Source organism: Ascaphus truei, chromosome 9 (assembly GCF_040206685.1).
Source record: "Ascaphus truei isolate aAscTru1 chromosome 9, aAscTru1.hap1, whole genome shotgun sequence".
NCBI lineage: Eukaryota > Metazoa > Chordata > Amphibia > Anura > Ascaphidae > Ascaphus > Ascaphus truei.
Genome location: NC_134491.1, coordinates 48413260 through 48438899, shown reverse-complemented (window position 1 = coordinate 48438899; position 25640 = coordinate 48413260). Strand labels below are relative to the sequence as shown.

The 25640-nt window shown below is 59.7% G+C and overlaps 1 protein-coding gene across 1 annotated transcript in view; it reads right to left on the bottom strand.

Moving 5' to 3' along the window:
- Positions 1-25436, bottom strand: part of LOC142502281 (uncharacterized) — a 28879-nt gene extending 3443 nt beyond the window's left edge. Inside the window, exons 1-7 of the mRNA XM_075613109.1 lie at positions 25311-25436; positions 8528-8744; positions 3083-3205; positions 2703-2890; positions 2314-2510; positions 1241-1338; positions 252-312 (exon numbers count right to left, since the gene is read on the bottom strand). Of these exons, the coding sequence (XP_075469224.1) occupies positions 252-312; positions 1241-1338; positions 2314-2510; positions 2703-2890; positions 3083-3205; positions 8528-8744; positions 25311-25436 (1010 nt within the window). The remainder of the gene's footprint in view (positions 1-251; positions 313-1240; positions 1339-2313; positions 2511-2702; positions 2891-3082; positions 3206-8527; positions 8745-25310) is intronic.
- Positions 25437-25640: the final 204 nt, after the last annotated feature.

Here is a 25640-nt window from a genome sequence, read left to right as displayed (position 1 = left end):
CCCAGCATGGAGAGGGGAGGGGGGGATGCAGTATTACCCAGCATGGAGAGGGGGGGCAGTATTACCCAGCATGGAGAGGGGGGGGGTGCAGTATTACCCAGCATGGAGAGGGGGGGGTGCAGTATTACCCAGCATGGAGAGGGGGGGGTGTAGTATTACCCAGCATGGAGAGGGGGGTGCAGTATTACCAGCATGGAGAGGGGGGGGGTGCAGTATTACCAGAACGGGGGGGGGGGAGGGTGCAGAATTACCAGCGGGGGGACGGTGTCTCGGATCCGGCTGGCACAGGCACAGACATATACTCCATGTAACCTGCAGGGACGAGTCCGTGATTAGGATTATTCTGTCCCACGCCGGCCGTGTCCCCCCCTCCCCACAATATGACCAGGCTCGCACTCCTGTGTATGCCCCCCTGCCATTAGCCCCTCTGCAGTAGCTGTATACTGATTGTGGGAGCTGTATATGAAGGGAGGGGAGCTGTGTATGGGATGGGGGGAGCTGTGTATGGGATGGGGGGGAGCTGTGTATGGGATCGGGGGCTGTGCATGGCATGGGGGGGAGCGGTGTATGGGATGGGGGGGAACTGTGTATGGGATGGGGGCTGTGTATGGGATGGGGGCTGTGTATGGGATGGGGGGGAGCGCTGTATGGGATGGGGGGGAGCGCTGTATGGGATGGGGGGGAGCGCTGTATGGGATGGGGGGGAGCGCTGTATGGGATGGGGGGGAGCGCTGTATGGGATGGGGGGGAGCGCTGTATAGGATGGGGGGGAGCGCTGTATAGGATGGGGGGGAGCGCTGTATAGGATGGGGGGAGCGCTGTATAGGATGGGGGGAGCGCTGTATGGGATGGGGGGGGAGTGCTGTATGGGATGGGGGGGAGTGCTGTATGGGATGGGGGGGGAGTGCTGTATGGGATGGGGGGGGAGTGCTGTATGGTATGGGGGGGAGCGGTGTATGGGATGGGGGGGAGCGGTGTATGGGATGGGGGGGAGCAGTGTATGGGATGGGGGGGAGCGGTGTATGGGATGGGGGAGCGGTGTATGGGATGGGGGGGAGCGGTGTATGGGATGGGGGGGGAGCGGTGTATGAGATGGGGGGCTGTGTATGGGATGGGGGGGGCTGTGTATGGGATGGGGGGGGAGCTGTGTATGGGATGGGGGGGGAGCTGTGTATGGGATGGGGGGGGAGCTGTGTATGGGATGGGAGGGGGGGATGGCGGGGGCTGCTCTCCCACTCACCCAGGTCCAGGAAGTGCAGGTCATTGAGATAAACTGGAGTGGGCGACCGGCGTCCACCAAATATCGCAACACGATTCCCCAGCAAAGTGGCCGTGTGACTGCAGGGGGGGGGGGGGGGGAGAATGGGGCAAGATAAAGCAAGTGGGGAGCAGGAGGTAAAGATTGGGGGGTGGGGAAGAATGTGAAAATAAAAATGAATGAGTGACAGTGGCTACAATATAGATTTTTTCAAATTGGAGGTTAATAAGCATGTTACTTACTGACCCTGTGCCAGCGCTGTGCAGGTGACCCTGTGCCCCCCAGTAATGTGCAGGTGACCCTGTGCCCCCCAGTAATGTGCAGGTGACCCTGCACCCCCTCGGGGTCCCCAGTAATGTGCAGGTGACCCTGCACCCCTCTCGGGGTCCCCAGTAATGTGCAGGTGACCCTGCGCCCCTCTCGGGGTCCCCAGTAATGTGCAGGTGACCCTGCGCCCCCTTGGAATCCCCAGTAATGTGCAGGTGACCCTGCGCCCCCTCTCGGGTCCCCAGTAATGTGCAGGTGACCCTGCGCCCCTCTCGGGTCCCCAGTAATGTGCAGGTGACCCTGCGCCCCCTCTCGGGTCCCCAGTAATGTGCAGGTGAACCTGCGCCCCCTTGGAATCCCCAGTAATGTGCAGGTGACACAGCGCCCCCTCGGGTCCCCAGTAATGTGCAGGTGACACAGCGCCCCCTCGGGTCCCCAGTAATGTGCAGGTGACACAGCGCCCCCTCGGGTCCCCAGTAATGTGCAGGTGACACAGCGCCCCCTCGGGTCCCCAGTAATGTGCAGGTGACCCTGCGCTCCCCTCGGGGTCCCCAGTAATGTGCAGGTGACACAGCGCCCCTCTCGGGGTCCCCAGTAATGTGCAGGTGACCCTGCGCTCCCCTCGGGGTCCCCAGTAATGTGCAGGTGACCCTGCGCTCCCCTCGGGATCCCCAGTAATGTGCAGGTGACCCTGCGCTCCCCTCGGGGTCCCCAGTAATGTGCAGGTGACCCTGTGCCCTCTCGGGGTCCCCATCACCAGATGAAGTTGGGGTGAAGGGGTTTCTCACCCAAACCTGGGCAGGGGCTTCTCTCCCTCCACGATGGGCTGGTACCAGATCTTGTATTCGGGGTTGAAGATATAAAGCGAGTTACTACAGGAGCCGGTCTCACTGCCAGGCAAGGGGCACAGCCCCCCAAACACATACAGCTCCCGCTGGTACATGGTGGCGCTGTGGTAAGACAAGGTGGGCACCTTCCCCACCGCCTGCAGGAAGAGGGGGGCGACACTGCATCACCCCGTGTCTGTACTGACTGCTCTGTGTACAGGCACCCCACATACACAGCGTCCCTCTAACATATGGGCAGAAAACATGCAGCGGCAGCCATCTTAAATGTGACCCACATACAGATCATGGATTGGTCATACGTCACACAGACAGCGGTCAACAGCACTCACAGACACCAGCGTCCACTTCCAGTCCAGTGTGTCCAGCACGTAGACACTGCTAAACCTGCGGCCCTCCCTCATCCCTCCGTACACGTAGACTCTCTTGGTCTCAGGGTCGAAGGTCGCGGTGTGACCCCGGGAGCTCTGAGGGGCGGGACCCGAGCACAGGTCATCCATTGGGAACCAGAAGTCACTGTCTGAGGGCAGCACGGTATGAGAGGAAGAGGGGGTTACAGGACTGGTCTTTGAAGTTGGACATCTCAGTTTAGCCCTTTGCTGGCTGTAAGTGACCCTAAGCAATCTAGTCCATATCGCTGTGTCTATGGACAGAATGACAGCTCTGTGTACACTGCCAGGGCTACATTATTATAAAGAATAACTTCTGGTACCTAGTTCCATCTTCCAGAGCGAGTCCTGACAAGGATGCTGATTCGCTCCTTCTCCACCAATCAGGATGGCTGTCTCGGGGTCACAAAGGCAGGCGCTGTGACACCACCGTGCGGAGGGGCACACTGAGGAGGGAGAACACACCAAGCATGAGGGGAGGCGTGGCACTGCCCAGTGCGCGTGCGAGAGGGGGGGGCGGCGTGGCACTGCCCAGTGCGCGTGCGAGAGAGAGGGGAGGCGTGGCACTGCCCAGTGCGCGTGCGAGAGAGAGGGGGGAGGGCGTGGCACTGCCCAGTGCGCGTGCGAGAGAGAGGGGGGAGGCGTGGCACTGCCCAGTGCGCGTGCGAGAGAGAGGGGAGGCGTGGCACTGCCCAGTGCGCGTGCGAGAGAGAGGGGGGAGGCGTGGCACTGCCCAGTGCGCATGCGAGAGGGGGGAGGCATGGCACTGCCCAGTGCGCGTGCGAGAGAGAGGGGGGAGGCGTGGCACTGCCCAGTGCGCATGCGAGAGAGAGGGGGGAGGCGTGGCACTGCCCAGTGCGCGTGCGAGAGAGAGGGGGGAGGGCGTGGCACTTCCCAGTGCGCGTGCGAGAGAGAGGGGGGAGGGCGTGGCACTGCCCAGTGCGCGTGCGACAGAGAGGGGGGAGGGCGTGGCACTGCCCAGTGCACGTGCGAGAGAGGGGGGAGGGCGTGGCACTGCCCAGTGCGCGTGCGAGAGAGAGGGGGGAGGGCGTGGCACTGCCCAGTGCGCGTGCGAGAGAGAGGGGGGAGGGCGTGGCACTGCCCAGTGCGCGTGCGAGAGAGAGGGGGGGGGCGTGGCACTGCCCAGTGCACGTGCGAGAGAGAGGGGGGAGGCGTGGCACTGCCCAGTGCGCGTGCGAGAGAGAGGGGGGAGGGCGTGGCACTGCCCAGTGCGCGTGCGACAGAGAGGGGGGAGGGCGTGGCACTGCCCAGTGCACGTGCGAGAGAGAGAGGGGGGAGGGCGTGGCACTGCCCAGTGCGCGTGCGAGAGGGGGGGGCGGCGTGGCACTGCCCATTGAGCGTGCGAGAGAGAGGGGGGAGGGCGTGGCACTGCCCAGTGCGCGTGCGTGGGAGAGGGGGGAGGGCGTGGCACTGCCCAGTGCACGTGCGAGAGAGAGGGGGGAGGCGTGGCACTGCCCAGTGCGCATGCGAGAGAGAGGGGGGAGGGCGTGGCACTGCCCAGTGCACATGCGAGAGAGAGGGGGGAGGGCGTGGCACTGCCCAGTGCGCGTGCGAGAGAGAGGGGGGAGGGCGTGGCACTGCCCAGTGCGCGTGCGAGAGAGAGGGGGGAGGGCGTGGCACTGCCCAGTGCGCGTGCGTGGGAGAGGGGGGAGGGCGTGGCACTGCCCAGTGCGCGTGCGAGAGAGAGGGGGGAGGCGTGGCACTGCCCAGTGCGCGTGCGAGAGAGAGGGGGGAGGGCGTGGCACTGCCCAGTGCGCGTGCGAGAGAGAGGGGGGGTGGCGTGGCACTGCCCAGTGCGCGTGCGAGAGAGAGGGGGGAGGGCGTGGCACTGCCCAGTGCACGTGCGAGAGAGAGGGGGGAGGGCGTGGCACTGCCCAGTGCGCGTGCGTGGGAGAGGGGGGAGGCGTGGCACTGCCCAGTGTGCGTGCGAGAGAGAGGGGGGGGCGTGGCACTGCCCAGTGCACGTGCGAGAGAGAGGGGGGAGGGCGTGGCACTGCCCAGTGCGCGTGCGTGGGAGAGGGGGGAGGCGTGGCACTGCCCAGTGCGCGTGCGAGAGAGAGGGGGGGGCGTGGCACTGCCCAGTGCGCGTGCGAGAGAGAGAGGGGGGAGGGCGTGGCACTGCCCAGTGCGCGTGCGAGAGAGAGGGGGGAGGGCGTGGCACTGCCCAGTGCGCGTGCGAGAGAGAGGGGGGAGGGCGTGGCACTGCCCAGTGCGCGTGCGAGAGAGAGGGGGGAGGGCGTGGCACTGCCCAGTGCGCGTGCGAGAGAGAGGGGGGGGCGTGGCACTGCCCAGTGCGCGTGCGAGAGAGAGGGGGGAGGCGTGGCACTGCCCAGTGCGCGTGCGAGAGAGAGGGGGGAGGGCGTGGCACTGCCCAGTGCGCGTGCGAGAGAGAGGGGGGGCGTGGCACTGCCCAGTGCGCGTGCGAGAGAGAGGGGGGAGGGCGTGGCACTGCCCAGTGCGCGTGCGTGGGAGAGGGGGGAGGGCGTGGCACTGCCCAGTGCGCGTGCGAGAGAGAGGGGGGAGGCGTGGCACTGCCCAGTGCGCGTGCGAGAGAGAGGGGGGAGGGCGTGGCACTGCCCAGTGCGTGGGAGAGGGGGGAGGGCGTGGCACTGCCCAGTGCGCGTGCGTGGGAGAGGGGGGAGGGCGTGGCACTGCCCAGTGCGCGTGCGAGAGAGAGGGGGGAGGGCGTGGCACTGCCCAGTGCGCGTGCGAGGGAGAGGGGGGAGGGCGTGGCACTGCCCAGTGCGCGTGCGAGAGAGAGGGGGGGTGGCGTGGCACTGCCCAGTGCGCGTGCGAGAGAGAGGGGGGGTGGCGTGGCACTGCCCAGTGCGCGTGCGAGAGAGAGGGGGGGGGTGGCGTGGCACTGCCCAGTGCGCGTGCGAGAGAGAGGGGGGGGCGTGGCACTGCCCAGTGCACGTGCGAGAGAGAGGGGGGAGGGCGTGGCACTGCCCAGTGCGCGTGCGTGGGAGAGTGGGGAGGCGTGGCACTGCCCAGTGCGCGTGCGAGAGAGAGGGGGAGGGCGTGGCACTGCCCAGTGCGCGTGCGAGAGAGAGGGGGGAGGGCGTGGCACTGCCCAGTGCGCGTGCGTGGGAGAGTGGGGAGGCGTGGCACTGCCCAGTGCGCGTGCGAGAGAGAGGGGGGAGGGCGTGGCACTGCCCAGTGCGCGTGCGAGAGAGAGGGGGGGCGGCGTGGCACTGCCCAGTGCGCGTGCGTGGGAGAGGGGGGAGGGCGTGGCACTGCCCAGTGCGCGTGCGAGAGAGAGGGGGAGGGCGTGGCACTGCCCAGTGCGCGTGCGTGGGAGAGGGGGGAGGGCGTGGCACTGCCCAGTGCGCGTGCGTGGGAGAGGGGGGAGGGCGTGGCACTGCCCAGTGCGCGTGCGAGAGAGAGGGGGGAGGGAGTGGCACTGCCCAGTGCGCGTGCGTGGGAGAGGGGGGAGGGCGTGGCACTGCCCAGTGCGCGTGCGTGGGAGAGGGGGGAGGGCATGGCACTGCCCAGTGCGCGTGCGAGAGAGAGGGGGGAGGGCGTGGCACTGCCCAGTGCGCGTGCGTGGGAGAGGGGGGAGGGCGTGGCACTGCCCAGTGCGCGTGCGTGGGAGAGGGGGGAGGGCGTGGCACTGCCCAGTGCGCGTGCGAGAGAGAGGGGGGAGGGCGTGGCACTGCCCAGTGCGCGTGCGTGGGAGAGGGGGGAGGGCGTGGCACTGCCCAGTGCGCGTGCGTGGGAGAGGGGAGGGCGTGGCACTGCCCAGTGCGCGTGCGTGGGAGAGGGGGGAGGGCGTGGCACTGCCCAGTGCGCGTGCGAGGGAGAGGGGGGAGGGCGTGGCACTGCCCAGTGCGCGTGCGAGAGAGAGGGGGGAGGGCGTGGCACTGCCCAGTGCGCGTGCGTGGGAGAGGGGGGAGGGCGTGGCACTGCCCAGTGCGCGTGCGTGGGAGAGGGGGGAGGGCGTGGCACTGCCCAGTGCGCGTGCGAGAGGGGGGGGCGGCGTGGCACTGCCCAGTGCGCGTGTGAGAGAGAGGGGGGGGGCGGCGTGGCACTGCCCAGTGCACGTGCGTGGGAGAGGGGGGAGGCGTGGCACTGCCCAGTGCGCGTGCGAGAGAGAGGGGGTAGGGCGTGGCACTGCCCAGTGCGCGTACATGGGAGAGGGGGGGCAGCGTGGCACTGCTCAGTGCGCGTGCGAGAGAGAGGGGGGCCAGCCCGGCACTGCTCAGTGCGCATGCAAGGGGGCGGCGTGGCACTGCCAAGTGCATGTGAGAGAGGGAGGGTTGGCACTGCCTAGTGTGAGTGGGAGGGTTGGCACTGCCCACTGTGAGTGATGGGCTGGCACTGCCCAGAGTGAGTGTGTGAGGGGCGGGATGGCACTGCCCACTATGTGTGAGGGTTGGCACTGCCCGCTGTGTGTGAGGGGGTTGGCACTGCCTGCTGTGTATGTGAGGGGCGGGATGGCACTGCCTGCTGTGTGTGAGGGGCGGGATGGCACTGCCTGCTGTGTATGTGAGGGGCGGGATGGCACTGCCTGCTGTGTATGTGAGGGGCGGGATGGCACTGCCTGCTGTGTGTGAGGGGCGGGATGGCACTGCCTGCTGTGTATGTGAGGGGCGGGATGGCACTGCCTGCTGTGTATGTGAGGGGCGGGATGGCACTGCCCGCTGTGTGTTAGGGGTGGGTTGGCACTGCCCGCTGTGTGTGAGGGGTGGGTTGGCACTGCCCGCTGTGTGTGAGGGGTGGGTTGGCACTGCCCGCTGTGTGTGAGGGTTGGGTTGGCACTGCCCGCTGTGTGTGAGGGTTGGTACTGCCCGCTGTGTGTGAGGGTGTTGGCACTGCCCGCTGTGTGTGAGGGGGTTGGCACTGCCCGCTGTGTGTGAGGGGGTTGGCACTGCCCGCTGTGTGTGAGGGGGTTGGCACTGCCCGCTGTGTGTGAGGGGGTTGGCACTGCCCGCTGTGTGTGAGGGGCGGGATGGCACTGCCCGCTGTGTGTGAGGGGCAGGATGGCACTGCCCGCTGTGTGTGAGGGGCGGGATGGCACTGCCCGCTGTGTGTGAGGGGCGGGATGGCACTGCCTGCTGTGTATGTGAGGGGCGGGATGGCACTGCCTGCTGTGTATGTGAGGGGCGGGATGGCACTGCCCGCTGTGTGAGGGGCGGGATGGCACTGCCTGCTGTGTATGTGAGGGGCGGGATGGCACTGCCTGCTGTGTATGTGAGGGGTGGGATGGCACTGCCCGCTGTGTGTGAGGGGTGGGTTGGCACTGCCCGCTGTGTGTGAGGGGTGGGTTGGCACTGCCCGCTGTGTATGAGGGGTGGGTTGGCACTGCCCGCTGTGTGTGAGGGGTGAGTTGGTACTGCCCGCTGTGTGAGAGGGGTGAGTTGGCACTGTCCGCTGTGTGTGAGGGGTGAGTTGGCACTGCCCGCTGTGTGTGAGGGGTGGGTTGGCACTGCCCGCTGTGTGTGAGGGGTGGGTTGGCACTGCCCGCTGTGTGTGAGGGGTGGGTTGGCACTGTCCGCTGTGTGTGAGGGGGGTTGGCACTGCCCGCTGTGTGTGAGGGGTGGGTTGGCACTGCCTGCTGTGTGTGGGATTGGCACTGCCCACAGTGTGTGCGTGAGGGGTGGGTTGGCACTGCCTGCTGTGTGAAGGGGTTGCACTGCCCACTATGTGAGGAGGTTGGCACTGCCCGCTGTGTGAGGAGGTTGGCACTGCCCGCTTTGTGAGGGGGCAGGCCACAGGCACCTTTTGTATGGATATGTGCAAGTTACCTGCCCCCAGCGTCTCTTCCCCAGACCCCATGCTGCTAAAGCGCAGTTTCCTTGGGTATCTTGGCTTCCAGCTCACCCCCTTGAGGGGCTCCTGCCCCCCTGCCCCTCCCTCCTTCCTATAGGGGGGCAGCATCAGCGCAGCCTTTTTCAGAGGCGGCGAGGCCTTCGGTATGGCACCAGCTGCCAGTTGGATGACCTCTGAACTCTGACCCTTGTCCTGTTGGGAAACATTGAAATAATTTGTAATTACATAGTGGCGAATCGGTCATGTTAACCCCTGCGTGCGCTGGAGGACGGGAGATCCTCGCGCTTGCATTACACGGACACAGGGCGATAAGTTGCATGTACTCCTGTATCAATGGAGAAGTGCTTCAAAGACCGAACTTACACGGAAACCAGACGCACTGAAGGTGATTTACAGGACTGGTTTATATTTCACATTACAGGCCAACAAGAAAGAATAATAATGTGAGTTCTGCACACGCTGCAGTTGTGTCACTGTGTGTATAACCTGACCACAACCGGTTGTCATTAGCCGAGAATTGGGAAAATATTACAAAGAAAGATCATTTGTTTCACTCGCCAGGGTACAAAGGGACGGTCACCGGCGGTGCCGGCACCCGGCACATTCCTCTGTAGGCGAGGATGCGGGTACCATTAATCTGGCGATTACAGGGGGAGCGTTCCTAGTCGTGAGGTGTCTGGGAGAAGAGAAAGTGGCGGTTGGGTGACCGGCCTGCCAGGGGTCGGCAGTGTCTCAGATACACAGCAGTACTGTATGTATCAGCACAGGAGAGGAGCGGGCAGTACTGTATTTATCAGCACAGAAGAGGAGCGGGCAGTACTGTATTTATCAGCGCAGGAGAGGAGCGGGCAGTACTGTATGTATCAGCACAGGAGAGGAGCGGGCAGTACTGTATTTATCAGCGCAGGAGAGGAGCGGGCAGTGCTGTATGTATCAGCGCAGGAGAGGAGCGGGCAGTGCTGTATGTATCAGCGCAGGAGAGGAGCGGGCAGTACTGTATTTATCAGCACAGGAGAGGAGCGGGCAGTACTGTATGTATCAGCACAGGAGAGGAGCGGGCAGTACTGTATTTATCAGCGCAGGAGAGGAGCGGGCAGTGCTGTATGTATCAGCGCAGGAGAGGAGCGGGCAGTACTGTATTTATCAGCGCAGGAGAGGAGCGGGCAGTACTGTATTTATCAGCGCAGGAGAGGAGCGGGCAGTACTGTATTTATCAGCGCAGGAGAGGAGCGGGCAGTACTGTATTTATCAGCGCAGGAGAGGAGCGGGCAGTACTGTATTTATCAGCACAGGAGGGGAGCGGGCAGTACTGTATTTATCAGCGCAGGAGAGGAGCGAGCAGTACTGTATGTATAAGCGCAGGAGAGGAGCGGGCAGTACTGTATTTATCAGCGCAAGAGGGGAGCGGGCAGTACTGTATATATCAGCGCAGGAGGGGAGCGGGCAGTACTGTATTTATCAGCGCAGGAGAGGAGCGGGCAGTACTGTATTTATCAGCGCAGGAGAGGAGCGGGCAGTACTGTATTTATCAGCGCAGGAGAGGAGCGGGCAGTACTGTATGTATCAGCGCAGGAGAGGAAAGAGCAGTACTGTATGTATCAGCGCAGGAGAGGAGCGGGCAGTACTGTATTTATCAGCGCAGGAGAGGAGCGGGCAGTACTGTATGTATCAGCGCAGGAGAGGAGCGAGCAGTACTGTATGTATCAGCGCAGGAGAGGAGCGGGCAGTACTGTATGTATCAGCGTAGGAGAGGAGCGGGCAGTACTGTATGTATAAGCGCAGGAGAGGAGCGGGCAGTACTGTATGTATAAGCGCAGGAGAGGAGCGGGCAGTACTGAATGTATCAGCACAGGAGAGGAGCGGGCAGTACTGTATCAGCGCAGGAGAGGAGCGGGCAGTACTGTATGTATCAGCGCAGGAGAGGAGCGGGCAATACTGTATGTATCAGCGCAGGAGAGGAGCGAGCAGTACTGTATGTATCAGCGCAGGAGAGGAGCGGGCAGTACTGAATGTATCAGCGCAGGAGAGGAGCGGGCAGTACTGTATCAGCGCAGGAGAGGAGCGGGCAGTACTGTATCAGCGCAGGAGAGGAGCGGGCAGTACTGTATCAGCGCAGGAGAGGAGCGGGCAGTACTGTATTTATCAGCGCAGGAGAGGAGCGGGCAGTACTGTATGTATCAGCGCAGGAGAGGAGCGGGCAGTACTGTATTTATCAGCACAGGAGAGGAGCGAGCAGTACTGTATTTATCAGCGCAGGAGAGGAGCGGGCAGTACTGTATTTATCAGCGCAGGAGAGGAGCGGGCAGTACTGTATTTATCAGCGCAGGTGAGGAGCGGGCAGTACTGTATTTATCAGCACAGGAGAGGAGCGGGCAGTACTGTATTTATCAGCACAGGAGATAAGCGGGAAGTACTGTATTTATCAGCGCAGGAGAGGAGCGGCAGTACTGTATGTATCGGCGCAGGAGAGGAGCGGGCAGTACTGTATTTATCAGCGCAGGAGAGGAGCGGCAGTACTGTATGTATCGGCGCAGGAGAGGAGCGGGCAGTACTGTATGTATCGGCGCAGGAGAGGAGCGGGCAGTACTGTATGTATCAGCACAGAAGAGGAGCGGGCAGTACTGTATGTATCAGCGCAGGAGAGGAGCGGGCAGTACTGAATTTATCAGCGCAGGAGAGGAGCGGGCAGTACTGTATATATCAGCGCAGGAGAGGAGCGGGCAGTACTGTATGTATCAGCGCAGGAGGGGAGCGGGCAGTACTGTATGTATCAGCACATGAGAGGAGCGGGCAGTACTGTATGTATCAGCGCAGGAGAGGAGCGGCAGTACTGTATTTATCAGCGCAGGAGGGGAGCGGGCAGTACTGTATATATCAGCGCAGGAGAGGAGCGGGCAGTACTGTATATATCAGCGCAGGAGAGGAGCGGGAAGTACTGTATTTATCAGCGCAGGAGGGGAGCGGGCAGTACTGTATTTATCAGCGCAGGAGAGGAGCGGGCAGTACTGTATTTATCAGCGCAGGAGGGGAGCGGGCAGTACTGTATATATCAGCGCAGGAGAGGAGCGGGCAGTACTGTATATATCAGCACAGGAGAGGAGCGGGAAGTACTGTATTTATCAGCGCAGGAGGGGAGCGGGCAGTACTGTATTTATCAGCGCAGGACAGGAGCGGGCAGTACTGTATTTATCAGCGCAGGAGGGGAGCGGGCAGTACTGTATATATCAGCGCAGGAGAGGAGCGGGCAGTACTGTATATATCAGCACAGGAGAGGAGCGGGAAGTACTGTATTTATCAGCGCAGGAGGGGAGCGGGCAGTACTGTATTTATCAGCGCAGGACAGGAGCGGGCAGTACTGTATTTATCAGCGCAGGAGAGGAGCGGGCAGTACTGTATGTACCAGCGCAGGAGGGGAGCGGGCAGTACTGTATGTATCAGCGCAGGAGAGGAGCGGGCAGTACTGTATGTATCAGCGCAGGAGAGGAGCGGGCAGTACTGTATTTATCAGCGCAGGAGAGGAGCGGGCAGTACTGTATGTATCAGCGCAGGAGAGGAGCGGGCAGTACTGTATTTATCAGCGCAGAAGAGGAGCGGGCAGTACTGTATTTATCAGCGCAGGAGAGGAGCGGGCAGTACTGTATTTATCAGCGCAGGAGAGGAGCGGGCAGTACTGTATATATCAGCGCAGGAGAGGAGCGGGCAGTACTGTATTTATCAGCGCAGGAGGGGAGCGGGCAGTACTGTATATATCAGCGCAGGAGAGGAGCGGGCAGTACTGTATATATCAGCACAGGAGAGGAGCGGGAAGTACTGTATTTATCAGCGCAGGAGGGGAGCGGGCAGTACTGTATATATCAGCACAGGAGAGGAGCGGGAAGTACTGTATTTATCAGCGCAGGAGGGGAGCGGGCAGTACTGTATTTATCAGCGCAGGACAGGAGCGGGCAGTACTGTATTTATCAGCGCAGGAGAGGAGCGGGCAGTACTGTATGTACCAGCGCAGGAGGGGAGCGGGCAGTACTGTATGTATCAGCGCAGGAGAGGAGCGGGCAGTACTGTATGTATCAGCGCAGGAGAGGAGCGGGCAGTACTGTATTTATCAGCGCAGGAGAGGAGCGGGCAGTACTGTATGTATCAGCGCAGGAGAGGAGCGGGCAGTACTGTATTTATCAGCGCAGAAGAGGAGCGGGCAGTACTGTATTTATCAGCGCAGGAGAGGAGCGGGCAGTACTGTATTTATCAGCGCAGGAGAGGAGCGGGCAGTACTGTATTTATCAGCGCAGGAGAGGAGCGGGCAGTACTGTATATATCAGCGCAGGAGAGGAGCGGGCAGTACTGTATTTATCAGCGCAGGAGGGGAGCGGCAGTACTGAATGTATCAGCGCAGGAGAGGAGCGGGCAGTACTGTATGTATCAGCGCAGGAGAGGAGCGGGCAGTACTGTATCAGCGCAGGAGAGGAGCAGGCAGTACTGTATGTATCAGCGCAGGAGAGGAGCGGGCAGTACTGTATGTATCAGCACGGGAGAGGAGCGGGCAGTACTGTATCAGCGCAGGAGAGGAGCGGGCAGTACTGTATGTATCAGCGCAGGAGAGGAGCGGGCAGTACTGTATCAGCGCAGGAGAGGAGCGGGCAGTACTGTATGTATCAGCGCAGGAGAGGAGCGGGCAGTACTGTATGTATTAGCGCGGGAGAGGAGCGGGCAGTACTGTATTTATCAGCGCAGGAGAGGATCGGGCAGTACAGTATTTATCAGCACAGGAGAGGAGCGGGCAGTACCGTATCAGCGCAGGAGAGGAGCGGGCAGTACTGTATGTATCAGCGCAGGAGAGGAGCGGGCAGTACTGTATCAGCGCAGGAGAGGAGCAGGCAGTACTGTATGTATCAGCGCAGGAGAGGAGCGGGCAGTACTGTATGTATCAGCACGGGAGAGGAGCGGGCAGTACTGTATCAGCGCAGGAGAGGAGCGGGCAGTACTGTATGTATCAGCGCAGGAGAGGAGCGGGCAGTACTGTATCAGCGCAGGAGAGGAGCGGGCAGTACTGTATGTATCAGCGCAGGAGAGGAGCGGGCAGTACTGTATGTATTAGCGCGGGAGAGGAGCGGGCAGTACTGTATTTATCAGCGCAGGAGAGGATCGGGCAGTACTGTATTTATCAGCACAGGAGAAGAGCGGGCAGTACCGTATCAGCGCAGGAGAGGAGCGGGCAGTACTGTATGTATAAGCACAGGAGAGGAGCGGGCAGTACTGTATCAGCGCAGGAGAGGAGCGGGCAGTACTGTATGTATCAGCGCAGGAGAGGAGCGGGCAGTACTGTATCAGCGCAGGAGAGGAGCGGGCAGTACTGTATGTATCAGCGCAGGAGAGGAGCGGGCAGTACTGTATGTATTAGCGCGGGAGAGGAGCGGGCAGTACTGTATTTATCAGCGCAGGAGAGGATCGGGCAGTACAGTATTTATCAGCACAGGAGAGGAGCGGGCAGTACTGTATGTATTAGCGCGGGAGAGGAGCGGGCAGTACTGTATTTATCAGCGCAGGAGAGGATCGGGCAGTACAGTATTTATCAGCACAGGAGAGGAGCGGGCAGTACCGTATCAGCGCAGGAGAGGAGCGGGCAGTACTGTATGTATCAGCGCAGGAGAGGAGCGGGCAGTACTGTATCAGCGCAGGAGAGGAGCGGGCAGTACTGTATGTATCAGCACGGGAGAGGAGCGGGCAGTACTGTATCAGCGCAGGAGAGGAGCGGGCAGTACTGTATGTATCAGCGCAGGAGAGGAGCGGGCAGTACTGTATCAGCGCAGGAGAGGAGCGGGCAGTACTGTATGTATCAGCGCAGGAGAGGAGCGGGCAGTACTGTATGTATTAGCGCGGGAGAGGAGCGGGCAGTACTGTATTTATCAGCGCAGGAGAGGATCGGGCAGTACTGTATTTATCAGCACAGGAGAAGAGCGGGCAGTACCGTATCAGCGCAGGAGAGGAGCGGGCAGTACTGTATGTATAAGCACAGGAGAGGAGCGGGCAGTACTGTATGTATCAGCGCAGGAGAGGAGCGGGCAGTACTGTATATATCAGCGCAGGAGGGGAGCGGGCAGTACTGTATTTATCAGCGCAGGTGAGGAGCGGGCAGTGCTGTATTTATCAGCGCAGGAGAGGAGCGGGCAGTACTGTATGTATCAGCGCAGGAGAGAAGCGGGCAGTACTGCATTTATCAGCGCAGGAGAGGAGCGGGCAGTACTGCATTTATCAGCGCAGGAGAGGAGCGGGCAGTACTGTATTTATCAGCGCAGGAGAGGAGCGGGCAGTACTGTATGTATCAGCGCAGGAGAGGAGCGGGCAGTACTGTATGTATCAGCGCAGGAGAGGAGCGGGCAGTACTGTATATATCAGCGCAGGAGGGGAGCGGGCAGTACTGTATTTATCAGCGCAGGTGAGGAGCGGGCAGTGCTGTATTTATCAGCGCAGGAGAGGAGCGGGCAGTACTGTATTTATCAGCGCAGGAGAGAAGCGGGCAGTACTGTATTTATCAGCGCAGGAGAGAAGCGGGCAGTACTGCATTTATCAGTGCAGGAGAGGAGCGAGCAGTACTGCATTTATCAGCGCAGGAGAGAAGCGGGCAGTACTGCATTTATCAGTGCAGGAGAGGAGCGAGCAGTACTGTATGTATCAGCGCAGGAGGGGAGCGGGCAGTACTGTATATATCAGCACAGGAGAGGAGCGGGCAGTACTGTATTTATCAGCGCAGGAGAGGAGCGGGCAGTACTGTATGTATCAGCGCAGGAGAGGAGCGGGCAGTACTGTATTTATCAGCACAGGAGAGGAGCGGGCAGTACTGTATTTATCAGCACAGGAGAGAAGCGGGCAGAACTGTATTTATCAGCGCAGGAGAGGAGCGGGCAGTACTGTATTTATCAGCGCAGGAGAGGAGCGGGCAGTACTGTATTTATCAGCGCAGGAGAGGAGCGGGCAGTACTGTATGTATCAGCGCAGGAGAGGAGCGGGCAGTACTGTATGTATCAGCGCAGGAGAGGAGCGGGCAGTACTGTATGTATCAGCGCAGGAGAGGAGCGGGCAGTACTGTATATATCAGCGCAGGAGAGGAGCGGGCAGTACTGTATTTATCAGCGCAGGAGGGGAGCGGCAGTACTGAATGTATCAGCGCAGGAGAGGAGCGGGCAGTACTGTATGTATCAGCGCAGGAGAGGAGCGGGCAGTACTGTATCAGCGCAGGAGAGGAGCAGGCAGTACTGTATGTATCAGCGCAGGAGAGGAGCGGGCAGTACTGTATGTATCAGCACGGGAGAGGAGCAGGCAGTACTGTATCAGCGCAGGAGAGGAGCGGGCAGTACTGTATGTATCAGCGCAGGAGAGGAGCGGGCAGTACTGTATCAGCGCAGGAGAGGAGCGGGCAGTACTGTATGTATCAGCGCAGGAGAGGAGCGGGCAGTACTGTATGTATTAGCGCGGGAGAGGAGCGGGCAGTACTGTATTTATCAGCGCAGGAGAGGATCGGGCAGTACAGTATTTATCAGCACAGGAGAGGAGCGGGCAGTACCGTATCAGCGCAGGAGAGGAGCGGGCAGTACTGTATGTATCAGCGCAGGAGAGGAGCGGGCAGTACTGTATCAGCGCAGGAGAGGAGCAGGCAGTACTGTATGTATCAGCGCAGGAGAGGAGCGGGCAGTACTGTATGTATCAGCGCAGGAGAGGAGCGGGCAGTACTGTATTTATCAGCGCAGGAGAGGATCGGGCAGTACAGTATTTATCAGCACAGGAGAGGAGCGGGCAGTACCGTATCAGTGCAGGAGAGGAGCGGGCAGTACTGTATGTATCAGCGCAGGAGAGGAGCGGGCAGTACTGTATCAGCGCAGGAGAGGAGCAGGCAGTACTGTATGTATCAGCGCAGGAGAGGAGCGGGCAGTACTGTATGTATCAGCACGGGAGAGGAGCGGGCAGTACTGTATCAGCGCAGGAGAGGAGCGGGCAGTACTGTATGTATCAGCGCAGGAGAGGAGCGGGCAGTACTGTATCAGCGCAGGAGAGGAGCGGGCAGTACTGTATGTATCAGCGCAGGAGAGGAGCGGGCAGTACTGTATGTATTAGCGCGGGAGAGGAGCGGGCAGTACTGTATTTATCAGCGCAGGAGAGGATCGGGCAGTACTGTATGTATCAGCGCAGGAGAGGAGCGGGCAGTACTGTATGTATTAGCGCGGGAGAGGAGCGGGCAGTACTGTATGTATCAGCGCAGGAGAGGAGCGGGCAGTACTGTATTTATCAGCGCAGGAGAGGATCGGGCAGTACTGTATGTATCAGCGCAGGAGAGGAGCGGGCAGTACTGTATTTATCAGCGCAGGTGAGGAGCGGGCAGTGCTGTATTTATCAGCGCAGGAGAGGAGCGGGCAGTACTGTATTTATCAGCGCAGGAGAGAAGCGGGCAGTACTGCATTTATCAGCGCAAGAGAGAAGCGGGCAGTACTGTATGTATCAGCGCAGGAGAGGAGCGGGCAGAACTGTATTTATCAGCGCAGGAGAGGAGCGGGCAGTACTGTATTTATCAGCGCAGGAGAGGAGCGGGCAGTACTGTATTTATCAGCGCAGGAGAGGAGCGGGCAGTACTGTATGTATCAGCGCAGGAGAGGAGCGGGCAGTACTGTATGTATCAGCGCAGGAGAGGAGCGGGCAGTACTGTATATATCAGCGCAGGAGGGGAGCGGGCAGTACTGTATTTATCAGCGCAGGAGAGGAGCGGGCAGTGCTGTATTTATCAGCGCAGGAGAGGAGCGGGCAGTACTGTATTTATCAGCGCAGGAGAGAAGCGGGCAGTACTGCATTTATCAGCGCAGGAGAGAAGCGGGCAGTACTGCATTTATCAGCGCAGGAGAGGAGCGAGCAGTACTGTATGTATCAGCGCAGGAGGGGAGCGGGCAGTACTGTATATATCAGCGCAGGAGAGGAGCGGGCAGTACTGTATTTATCAGCGCAGGAGAGGAGCGGGCAGTACTGTATGTATCAGCGCAGGAGAGGAGCGGGCAGTACTGTATTTATCAGCGCAGGAGAGGAGCGGGCAGTACTGTATTTATCAGCACAGGAGAGAAGCGGGCAGTACTGTATTTATCAGCGCAGGAGAGGAGCGGGCAGTACTGTATTTATCAGCACAGGAGAGAAGCGGGCAGAACTGTATTTATCAGCGCAGGAGAGGAGCGGGCAGTACTGTATATATCAGCGCAAGAGAGGAGCGGGCAGTACTGTATTTATCAGCGCAGGAGGGGAGCGGCAGTACTGTATGTATCAGCGCGGGAGAGGAGCGGGCAGTACTGTATGTATCAGCGCGGGAGAGGAGCGGGCAGTACTGTATGTATCAGCGCGGGAGAGGAGCGGGCAGTACTGTATGTATCAGCGCGGGAGAGTAGCGGGCAGTACTGTATTTATCAGCGCAGGAGAGTAGCGGGCAGTACTGTATTTATCAGCGCAGGAGAGGAGCGGGCAGTACTGTATGTATCAGCACAGGAGAGGAGCGGGCAGTACTGTATGTATCAGCGCAGGAGAGGAGCGGGCAGTACTGTATGTATCAGCGCAGGAGAGGAGCGGGCAGTACTGTATTTATCAGCGCAGGAGAGGAGCGGGCAGTACTGTATTTATCAGCGCAGGAGAGGAGCGGGCAGTACTGTATGTATCAGCGCAGGAGAGGAGCGGGCAGTACTGTATGTATCAGCGCAGGAGAGGAGCGGGCAGTACTGTATTTATCAGCGCAGGAGAGGAGCGGGCAGTACTGTATTTATCAGCGCAGGAGAGGAGCGGGCAGTACTGTATGTATCAGCGCAGGAGAGGAGCGGGCAGTACTGTATTTATCAGCGCAGGAGAGGAGCGGGCAGTACTGTATGTATCAGCGCAGGAGAGGAGCGGGCAGTACTGTATGTATCAGCGCAGGAGAGGAGCGGGCAGTACTGTATGTATCAGCGCGGGAGAGGAGCGGGCAGTACTGTATGTATCAGCGCGGGAGAGGAGCGGGCAGTACTGTATGTATCAGCGCGGGAGAGGAGCGGGCAGTACTGTATGTATCAGCGCAGGAGAGGAGCGGGCAATACTGTATTTATCAGCGCAGGAGAGGAGCGGGCAGTACTGTATGTATCAGCGCAGGAGAGGAGCGGGCAGTACTGTATTTATCAGCGCAGGAGAGGAGCGGGCAGTACTGTATGTATCAGCGCGGGAGAGGAGCGGGCAGTACTGTATGTATCAGCGCGGGAGAGGAGCGGGCAGTACTGTATGTATCAGCGCGGGAGAGGAGTGGGCAGTACTGTATGTATCAGCGCGGGAGAGGAGCGGGCAGTACTGTATTTATCAGCGCAGGAGAGGAGCGGGCAGTACTGTATGTATCAGCGCAGGAGAGGAGCGGGCAGTACTGTATGTATCAGCGCAGGAGAGGAGCGGCAGTACTGTATTTATCAGCGCAGGAGAGGAGCGGGCAGTACTGTATGTATCAGCGTAGGAGAGGAGCGGGCAGTACTGTATGTATCAGCGTAGGAGAGGAGCGGGCAGTACTGTATGTATCAGCGCAGGAGAGGAGCGGGCAGTACTGTATTTATCAGCGCAGGAGAGGAGCGGGCAGTACTGTATTTATCAGCGCAGGAGAGGAGCGGGCAGTACTGTATTTATCAGCGCAGGAGAGGAGCGGGCAGTACTGTATTTATCAGCGCAGGAGAGGAGCGGGCAGTACTGTATTTATCAGCGCAGGAGAGGAGCGGGCAGTACTGTATGTATCAGCGCAGGAGAGGAGCGGGCAGTACTGTATGTATCAGCGCAGGAGAGGAGTGGGCAGTACTGTATTTATCAGCGCAGGAGAGGAGCGGGCAGCACTGTATGTATCAGCGCAGGAGAGGAGCGGGCAGCGCTGTATGTATCAGCGCAGGAGAGGAGCGGGCAGCACTGTATGTATCAGCGCAGGAGAGGAGCGGGCAGTACTGTATTTATCAGCGCAGGAGGGGAGCGGCAGTACTGTATGTATCAGCGCGGGAGAGGAGCGGGCAGTACTGTATGTATCAGCGCGGGAGAGGAGCGGGCAGTACTGTATGTATCAGCGCGGGAGAGGAGCGGGCAGTACTGTATGTATCAGCGCGGGAGAGGAGCGGGCAGTACTGTATTTATCAGCGCGGGAGAGTAGCGGGCAGTACTGTATTTATCAGCGCAGGAGAGGAGCGGGCAGTACTGTATGTATCAGCACAGGAGAGGAGCGGGCAGTACTGTATGTATCAGCGCAGGAGAGGAGCGGGCAGTACTGTATGTATCAGCGCAGGAGAGGAGCGGGCAGTACTGTATGTATCAGCGCAGGAGAGGAGCGGGCAGTACTGTATTTATCAGCGCAGGAGAGGAGCGGGCAGTACTGTATTTATCAGCGCAGGAGAGGAGCGGGCAGTACTGTATGTATCAGCGCAGGAGAGGAGCGGGCAGTACTGTATGTATCAGCGCAGGAGAGGAGCGGGCAGTACTGTATTTATCAGCGCAGGAGAGGAGCGGGCAGTACTGTATTTATCAGCGCAGGAGAGGAGCGGGCAGTACTGTATGTATCAGCGCAGGAGAGGAGCGGGCAGTACTGTATTTATCAGCGCAGGAGAGGAGCGGGCAGTACTGTATGTATCAGCGCAGGAGAGGAGCGGGCAGTACTGTATGTATCAGCGCAGGAGAGGAGCGGGCAGTACTGTATGTATCAGCGCGGGAGAGGAGCGGGCAGTACTGTATGTATCAGCGCGGGAGAGGAGCGGGCAGTACTGTATGTATCAGCGCGGGAGAGGAGCGGGCAGTACTGTATGTATCAGCGCAGGAGAGGAGCGGGCAATACTGTATTTATCAGCGCAGGAGAGGAGCGGGCAGTACTGTATGTATCAGCGCAGGAGAGGAGCGGGCAGTACTGTATTTATCAGCGCAGGAGAGGAGCGGGCAGTACTGTATGTATCAGCGCGGGAGAGGAGCGGGCAGTACTGTATGTATCAGCGCGGGAGAGGAGCGGGCAGTACTGTATGTATCAGCGCGGGAGAGGAGCGGGCAGTACTGTATGTATCAGCGCGGGAGAGGAGCGGGCAGTACTGTATTTATCAGCGCAGGAGAGGAGCGGGCAGTACTGTATGTATCAGCGCAGGAGAGGAGCGGGCAGTACTGTATGTATCAGCGCAGGAGAGGAGCGGCAGTACTGTATTTATCAGCGCAGGAGAGGAGCAGGCAGTACTGTATGTATCAGCGCAGGAGAGGAGCGGGCAGTACTGTATGTATCAGCGTAGGAGAGGAACGGGCAGTACTGTATGTATCAGCGTAGGAGAGGAGCGAGCAGTACTGTATGTATCAGCGCAGGAGAGGAGCGGGCAGTACTGTATGTATCAGCGCAGGAGAGGAGCGGGCAGTACTGTATTTATCAGCGCAGGAGAGGAGCGGGCAGTACTGTATTTATCAGCGCAGGAGAGGAGCGGGCAGTACTGTATTTATCAGCGCAGGAGAGGAGCGGGCAGTACTGTATTTATCAGCGCAGGAGAGGAGCGGGCAGTACTGTATGTATCAGCGCAGGAGAGGAGCGGGCAGTACTGTATGTATCAGCGCAGGAGAGGAGTGGGCAGTACTGTATTTATCAGCGCAGGAGAGGAGCGGGCAGTACTGTATGTATCAGCGCAGGAGAGGAGCGGGCAGCGCTGTATGTATCAGCGCAGGAGAGGAGCGGGCAGCACTGTATGTATCAGCGCAGGAGAGGAGCGGGCAGTACAGTATTTATCAGCACAGGAGGGGAGCGGGCAGTACTGTATTTATCAGCGCAGGAGAGGAGCGGGCAGTACTGTATTTATCAGCACAGGAGAGGAGCGGGCAGTACTGTATGTATCAGCGCAGGAGAGGGCAGTACTGTATATATCAGCGCAGGAGAGGAGCGGGCAGTACTGTATATATCAGCGCAGGAGAGGAGCGGGCAGTACTGTATGTATCAGCGCAGGAGAGGAGCGGGCAGTACTGTATGTATCAGCGCGGGAGAGGAGCGGGCAGTACTGTATGTATCAGCGCGGGAGAGGAGCGGGCAGTACTGTATGTATCAGCGCGGGAGAGGAGCGGGCAGTACTGTATGTATCAGCGTGGGAGAGGAGCGGGCAGTACTGTATATATCAGCGCAGGAGAGGAGCGGGCAGTACTGTATTTATCAGCGCAGGAGAGGAGCGGGCAGTACTGTATTTATCAGTTCAGGAGAGGAGCGGCAGTACTGTATTTATCAGCGCAGGAGAGGAGCGGCAGTACTGTATTTATCAGCGTGGGAGAGGAGCGGGCAGTACTGTATTTATCAGCACAGGAGAGGAGCAGGCAGTACTGTATTTATCAGCGTGGGAGAGGAGCGGGCAGTACTGTATTTATCAGCGTGGGAGTGGAGCGGGCAGTACTGTATGTATCAGCGCAGGAGAGGAGCGGGCAGTACTGTATTTATCAGCACAGGAGAGGAGCGGGCAGTACTGTATGTATCAGCGCAGGAGAGGGCAGTACTGTATATATCAGCGCAGGAGAGGAGCGGGCAGTACTGTATATATCAGCGCAGGAGAGGAGCGGGCAGTACTGTATGTATCAGCGCAGGAGAGGAGCGGGCAGTACTGTATGTATCAGCGCGGGAGAGGAGCGGGCAGTACTGTATGTATCAGCGCAGGAGAGGAGCGGGCAGTACTGTATGTATCAGCGCAGGAGAGGAGCGGGCAGTACTGTATGTATCAGCGCAGGAGAGGAGCGGGCAGTACTGTATTTATCAGCGCAGGAGAGGAGCGGGCAGTACTGTATGTATCAGCGCAGGAGAGGAGCGGGCAGTACTGTATTTATCAGCGCAGGAGAGGAGCGGGCAGTACTGTATGTATCAGCGCAGGAGAGGAGCGGGCAGTACTGTATCAGCACAGGAGAGGAGCGGGCAGTACTGTATCAGCACAGGAGAGGAGCGGGCAGTACTGTATGTATCAGCGCAGGAGAGGAGCGGGCAGTACTGTATTTATCAGCGCAGGAGAGGAGCGGGCAGTACTGTATTTATCAGCACAGGAGGGGAGCGGGCAGTACTGTATTTATCAGCGCAGGAGAGGAGCGGGCAGTACTGTATTTATCAGCACAGGAGAGGAGCGGGCAGTACTATATGTATCAGCGCAGGAGAGGGCAGTACTGTATATATCAGCGCAGGAGAGGAGCGGACAGTACTGTATATATCAGCACAGGAGAGGAGCGGGCAGTACTGTATGTATCAGCGCAGGAGAGGAGCGGGCAGTACTGTATGTATCAGCGCGGGAGAGGAGCGGGCAGTACTGTATGTATCAGCGCGGGAGAGGAGCGGGCAGTACTGTATGTATCAGCGTGGGAGAGGAGCGGGCAGTACTGTATATATCAGCACGGGAGAGGAGCGGGCAGTACTGTATTTATCAGCGCAGGAGAGGAGCGGGCAGTACTGTATTTATCAGCGCAGGAGAGGAGCGGGCAGTACTGTAACTGTATTTATCAGCACAGGAGAGGAGCAGGCAGTACTGAATGTATCAGCGCAGGAGAGGAGCAGGCAGTACTGTATTTATCAGCGCGGGAGAGGAGCGGGCAGTACTGTATTTATCAGCGCGGGAGAGGAGCGGGCAGTACTGTATGTATCAGCGCAGGAGAGGAGCGGGCAGTACTGTATGTATCAGCGCAGGAGGGGAGCGGGCAGTACTGTATGTATCAGCGCAGGAGAGGAGCGGGCAGTACTGTATTTATCAGCGCAGGAGAGGAGCGGGCAGTACTGAATGTATCCGCGCAGGAGAGGAGCGGGCAGTACTGTATGTATCAGCGTAGGAGAGGAGCGGGCAGTGCTGTATGTATCAGCGCAGGAGAGGAGCGGGCAGTACTGAATGTATCAGCGCAGGAGAGGAGCGGGCAGTACTGTATGTATCAGCGCAGGAGGGGAGCGGGCAGTACTGTATGTATCAGCGCAGGAGAGGAGCGGGCAGTACTGTATGTATCAGCGCGGGAGAGGAGCGGGCAGTACTGTATTTATCAGCACAGGAGAGGAGCAGGCAGTACTGTATGTATCAGCGCAGGAGAGGAGCGGCAGTACTGTATGTATCAACGCAGGAGAGGAGCGGCAGCACTGTATGTATCAGCGCAGGAGAGGAGCGGGCAGTACTGTATGTATCAGCGCGGGAGAGGAGCGGGCAGTACTGTATGTATCAGCGCGGGAGAGGAGCGGGCAGTACTGTATGTATCAGCGCGGGAGAGGAGCGGGCAGTACTGTATGTATCAGCGCGGGAGAGGAGCGGGCAGTACTGAATGTATCAGCGCAGGAGAGGAGCGGGCAGTACTGTATGTATCAGCGCAGGAGAGGAGCGGGCAGTACTGTATGTATCAGCGCAGGAGAGGAGCGGGCAGTACTGTATTTATCAGCGCAGGAGAGGAGCGAGCAGTACTGTATTTATCAGTGCAGGAGAGCAGCGGGCAGTACTGTATGTATCACCGCAGGAGAGGAGCGGGCAGTACTGTATTTATCAGCACAGGAGAGGAGCGGGCAGTACTGTATGTATCAGCGTGGGAGAGGAGCGGGCAGTACTGTATGTATCAGCGCGGGGGAGGAGCGGGCAGTACTGTATGTATCAGCGCGGGAGAGGAGCGGGCAGTACTGTATGTATCAGCGCGGGAGAGGAGCGGGCAGTACTGAATGTATCAGCGCAGGAGAGGAGCGGGCAGTACTGTATGTATCAGCGCGGGAGAGGAGCGGGCAGTACTGTATGTATCAGCGCAGGAGAGGAGCGGGCAGTACTGTATTTATCAGCGCAGGAGAGGAGCGAGCAGTACTGTATTTATCAGCGCAGGAGAGGAGCGGGCAGTACTGTATTTATCAGCGCAGGAGAGGAGCGGGCAGTACTGTATGTATCGGTGCAGGAGAGGAGCGGGCAGTACTGTATGTATCAGCGCAGGAGAGGAGCGGGCAGTACTGTATGCATCAGCGCAGGAGAGGAGCGGGCAGTACTGTATGTATCAGCGCAGGAGAGGAGCGGGCAGTACTGTATGTATCAGCGCAGGAGATGAGCGGGCAGTACTGTATGTATCAGCGCAGGAGAGGAGCGGGCAGTACTGTATGTATCAGCGCAGGAGATGAGCGGGCAGTACTGTATGTATCAGCGCAGGAGAGGAGCGGGCAGTACTGTATGTATCAGCGCAGGAGAGGAGCGGGCAGTACTGTATGTATCAGCGCAGGAGAGGAGCGGGCAGTACTGTATGTATCAGCGCAGGAGAGGAGCGGGCAGTACTGTATGTATCAGTGCAGGAGAGGAGCGGGCAGTACTGTATCAGCGCAGGAGAGGAGCGGGCAGTACTGTATGTATCAGCGCAGGAGAGGAGCGGGCAGTACTGTATGTATCAGCGCAGGAGAGGAGCGGGCAGTACTGTATTTATCAGCGCAGGAGAGGAGCGGGCAGTACTGTATGTATCAGCGCAGGAGAGGAGCGGGCAGTACTGTATGTATCAGCGCAGGAGAGGAGCGGGCAGTACTGTATTTATCAGCGCAGGAGAGGAGCGGGCAGTACTGTATGTATCAGCGCAGGAGAGGAGCGGGCAGTACTGTATGTATCAGCACAGAGTTTATTAAGGAGCGGGCAGAAGCTACGATTCATGCCAGGAACATCTCTGCCCCCTCTGCGCTGGGGAGGGTTGGAGGGCAGCTGCCGCAAGTGATTGGGGGCCACAGGTGAAGCCCCCTGTGCTGCCTGAAGCCCCCTGCATATCAGCACAAGGAGGAGTGAGGGGGACACCGACCTCTGCAGGGACCTCCGAGGCCCTCACGCGGGCGATGGTGCTCTCGGACAGCAGCGGGGAGCTGGGGGGCCCCTGGCGGAGGCGTTTCCTGGCCGGGGTGCTGCTGCTAAAACCCGAACCTTTCATCACCTTGTGGAGAGCAGAGACGAAATCTAAGCAGCCACCCCCGAGAGACACGTATCAATGGGATGGGCACCCCCCGCTCCCCCCCAAAACACAAACCAATGGGAAGAGCACCGCCCAAAACACATACCGACAGGGGAGGGAGAGGGGTGTGGTGCCCCCAAAACAAAGGGGACTCAGATGTGCAAGGGGAGGGACACAAACGTG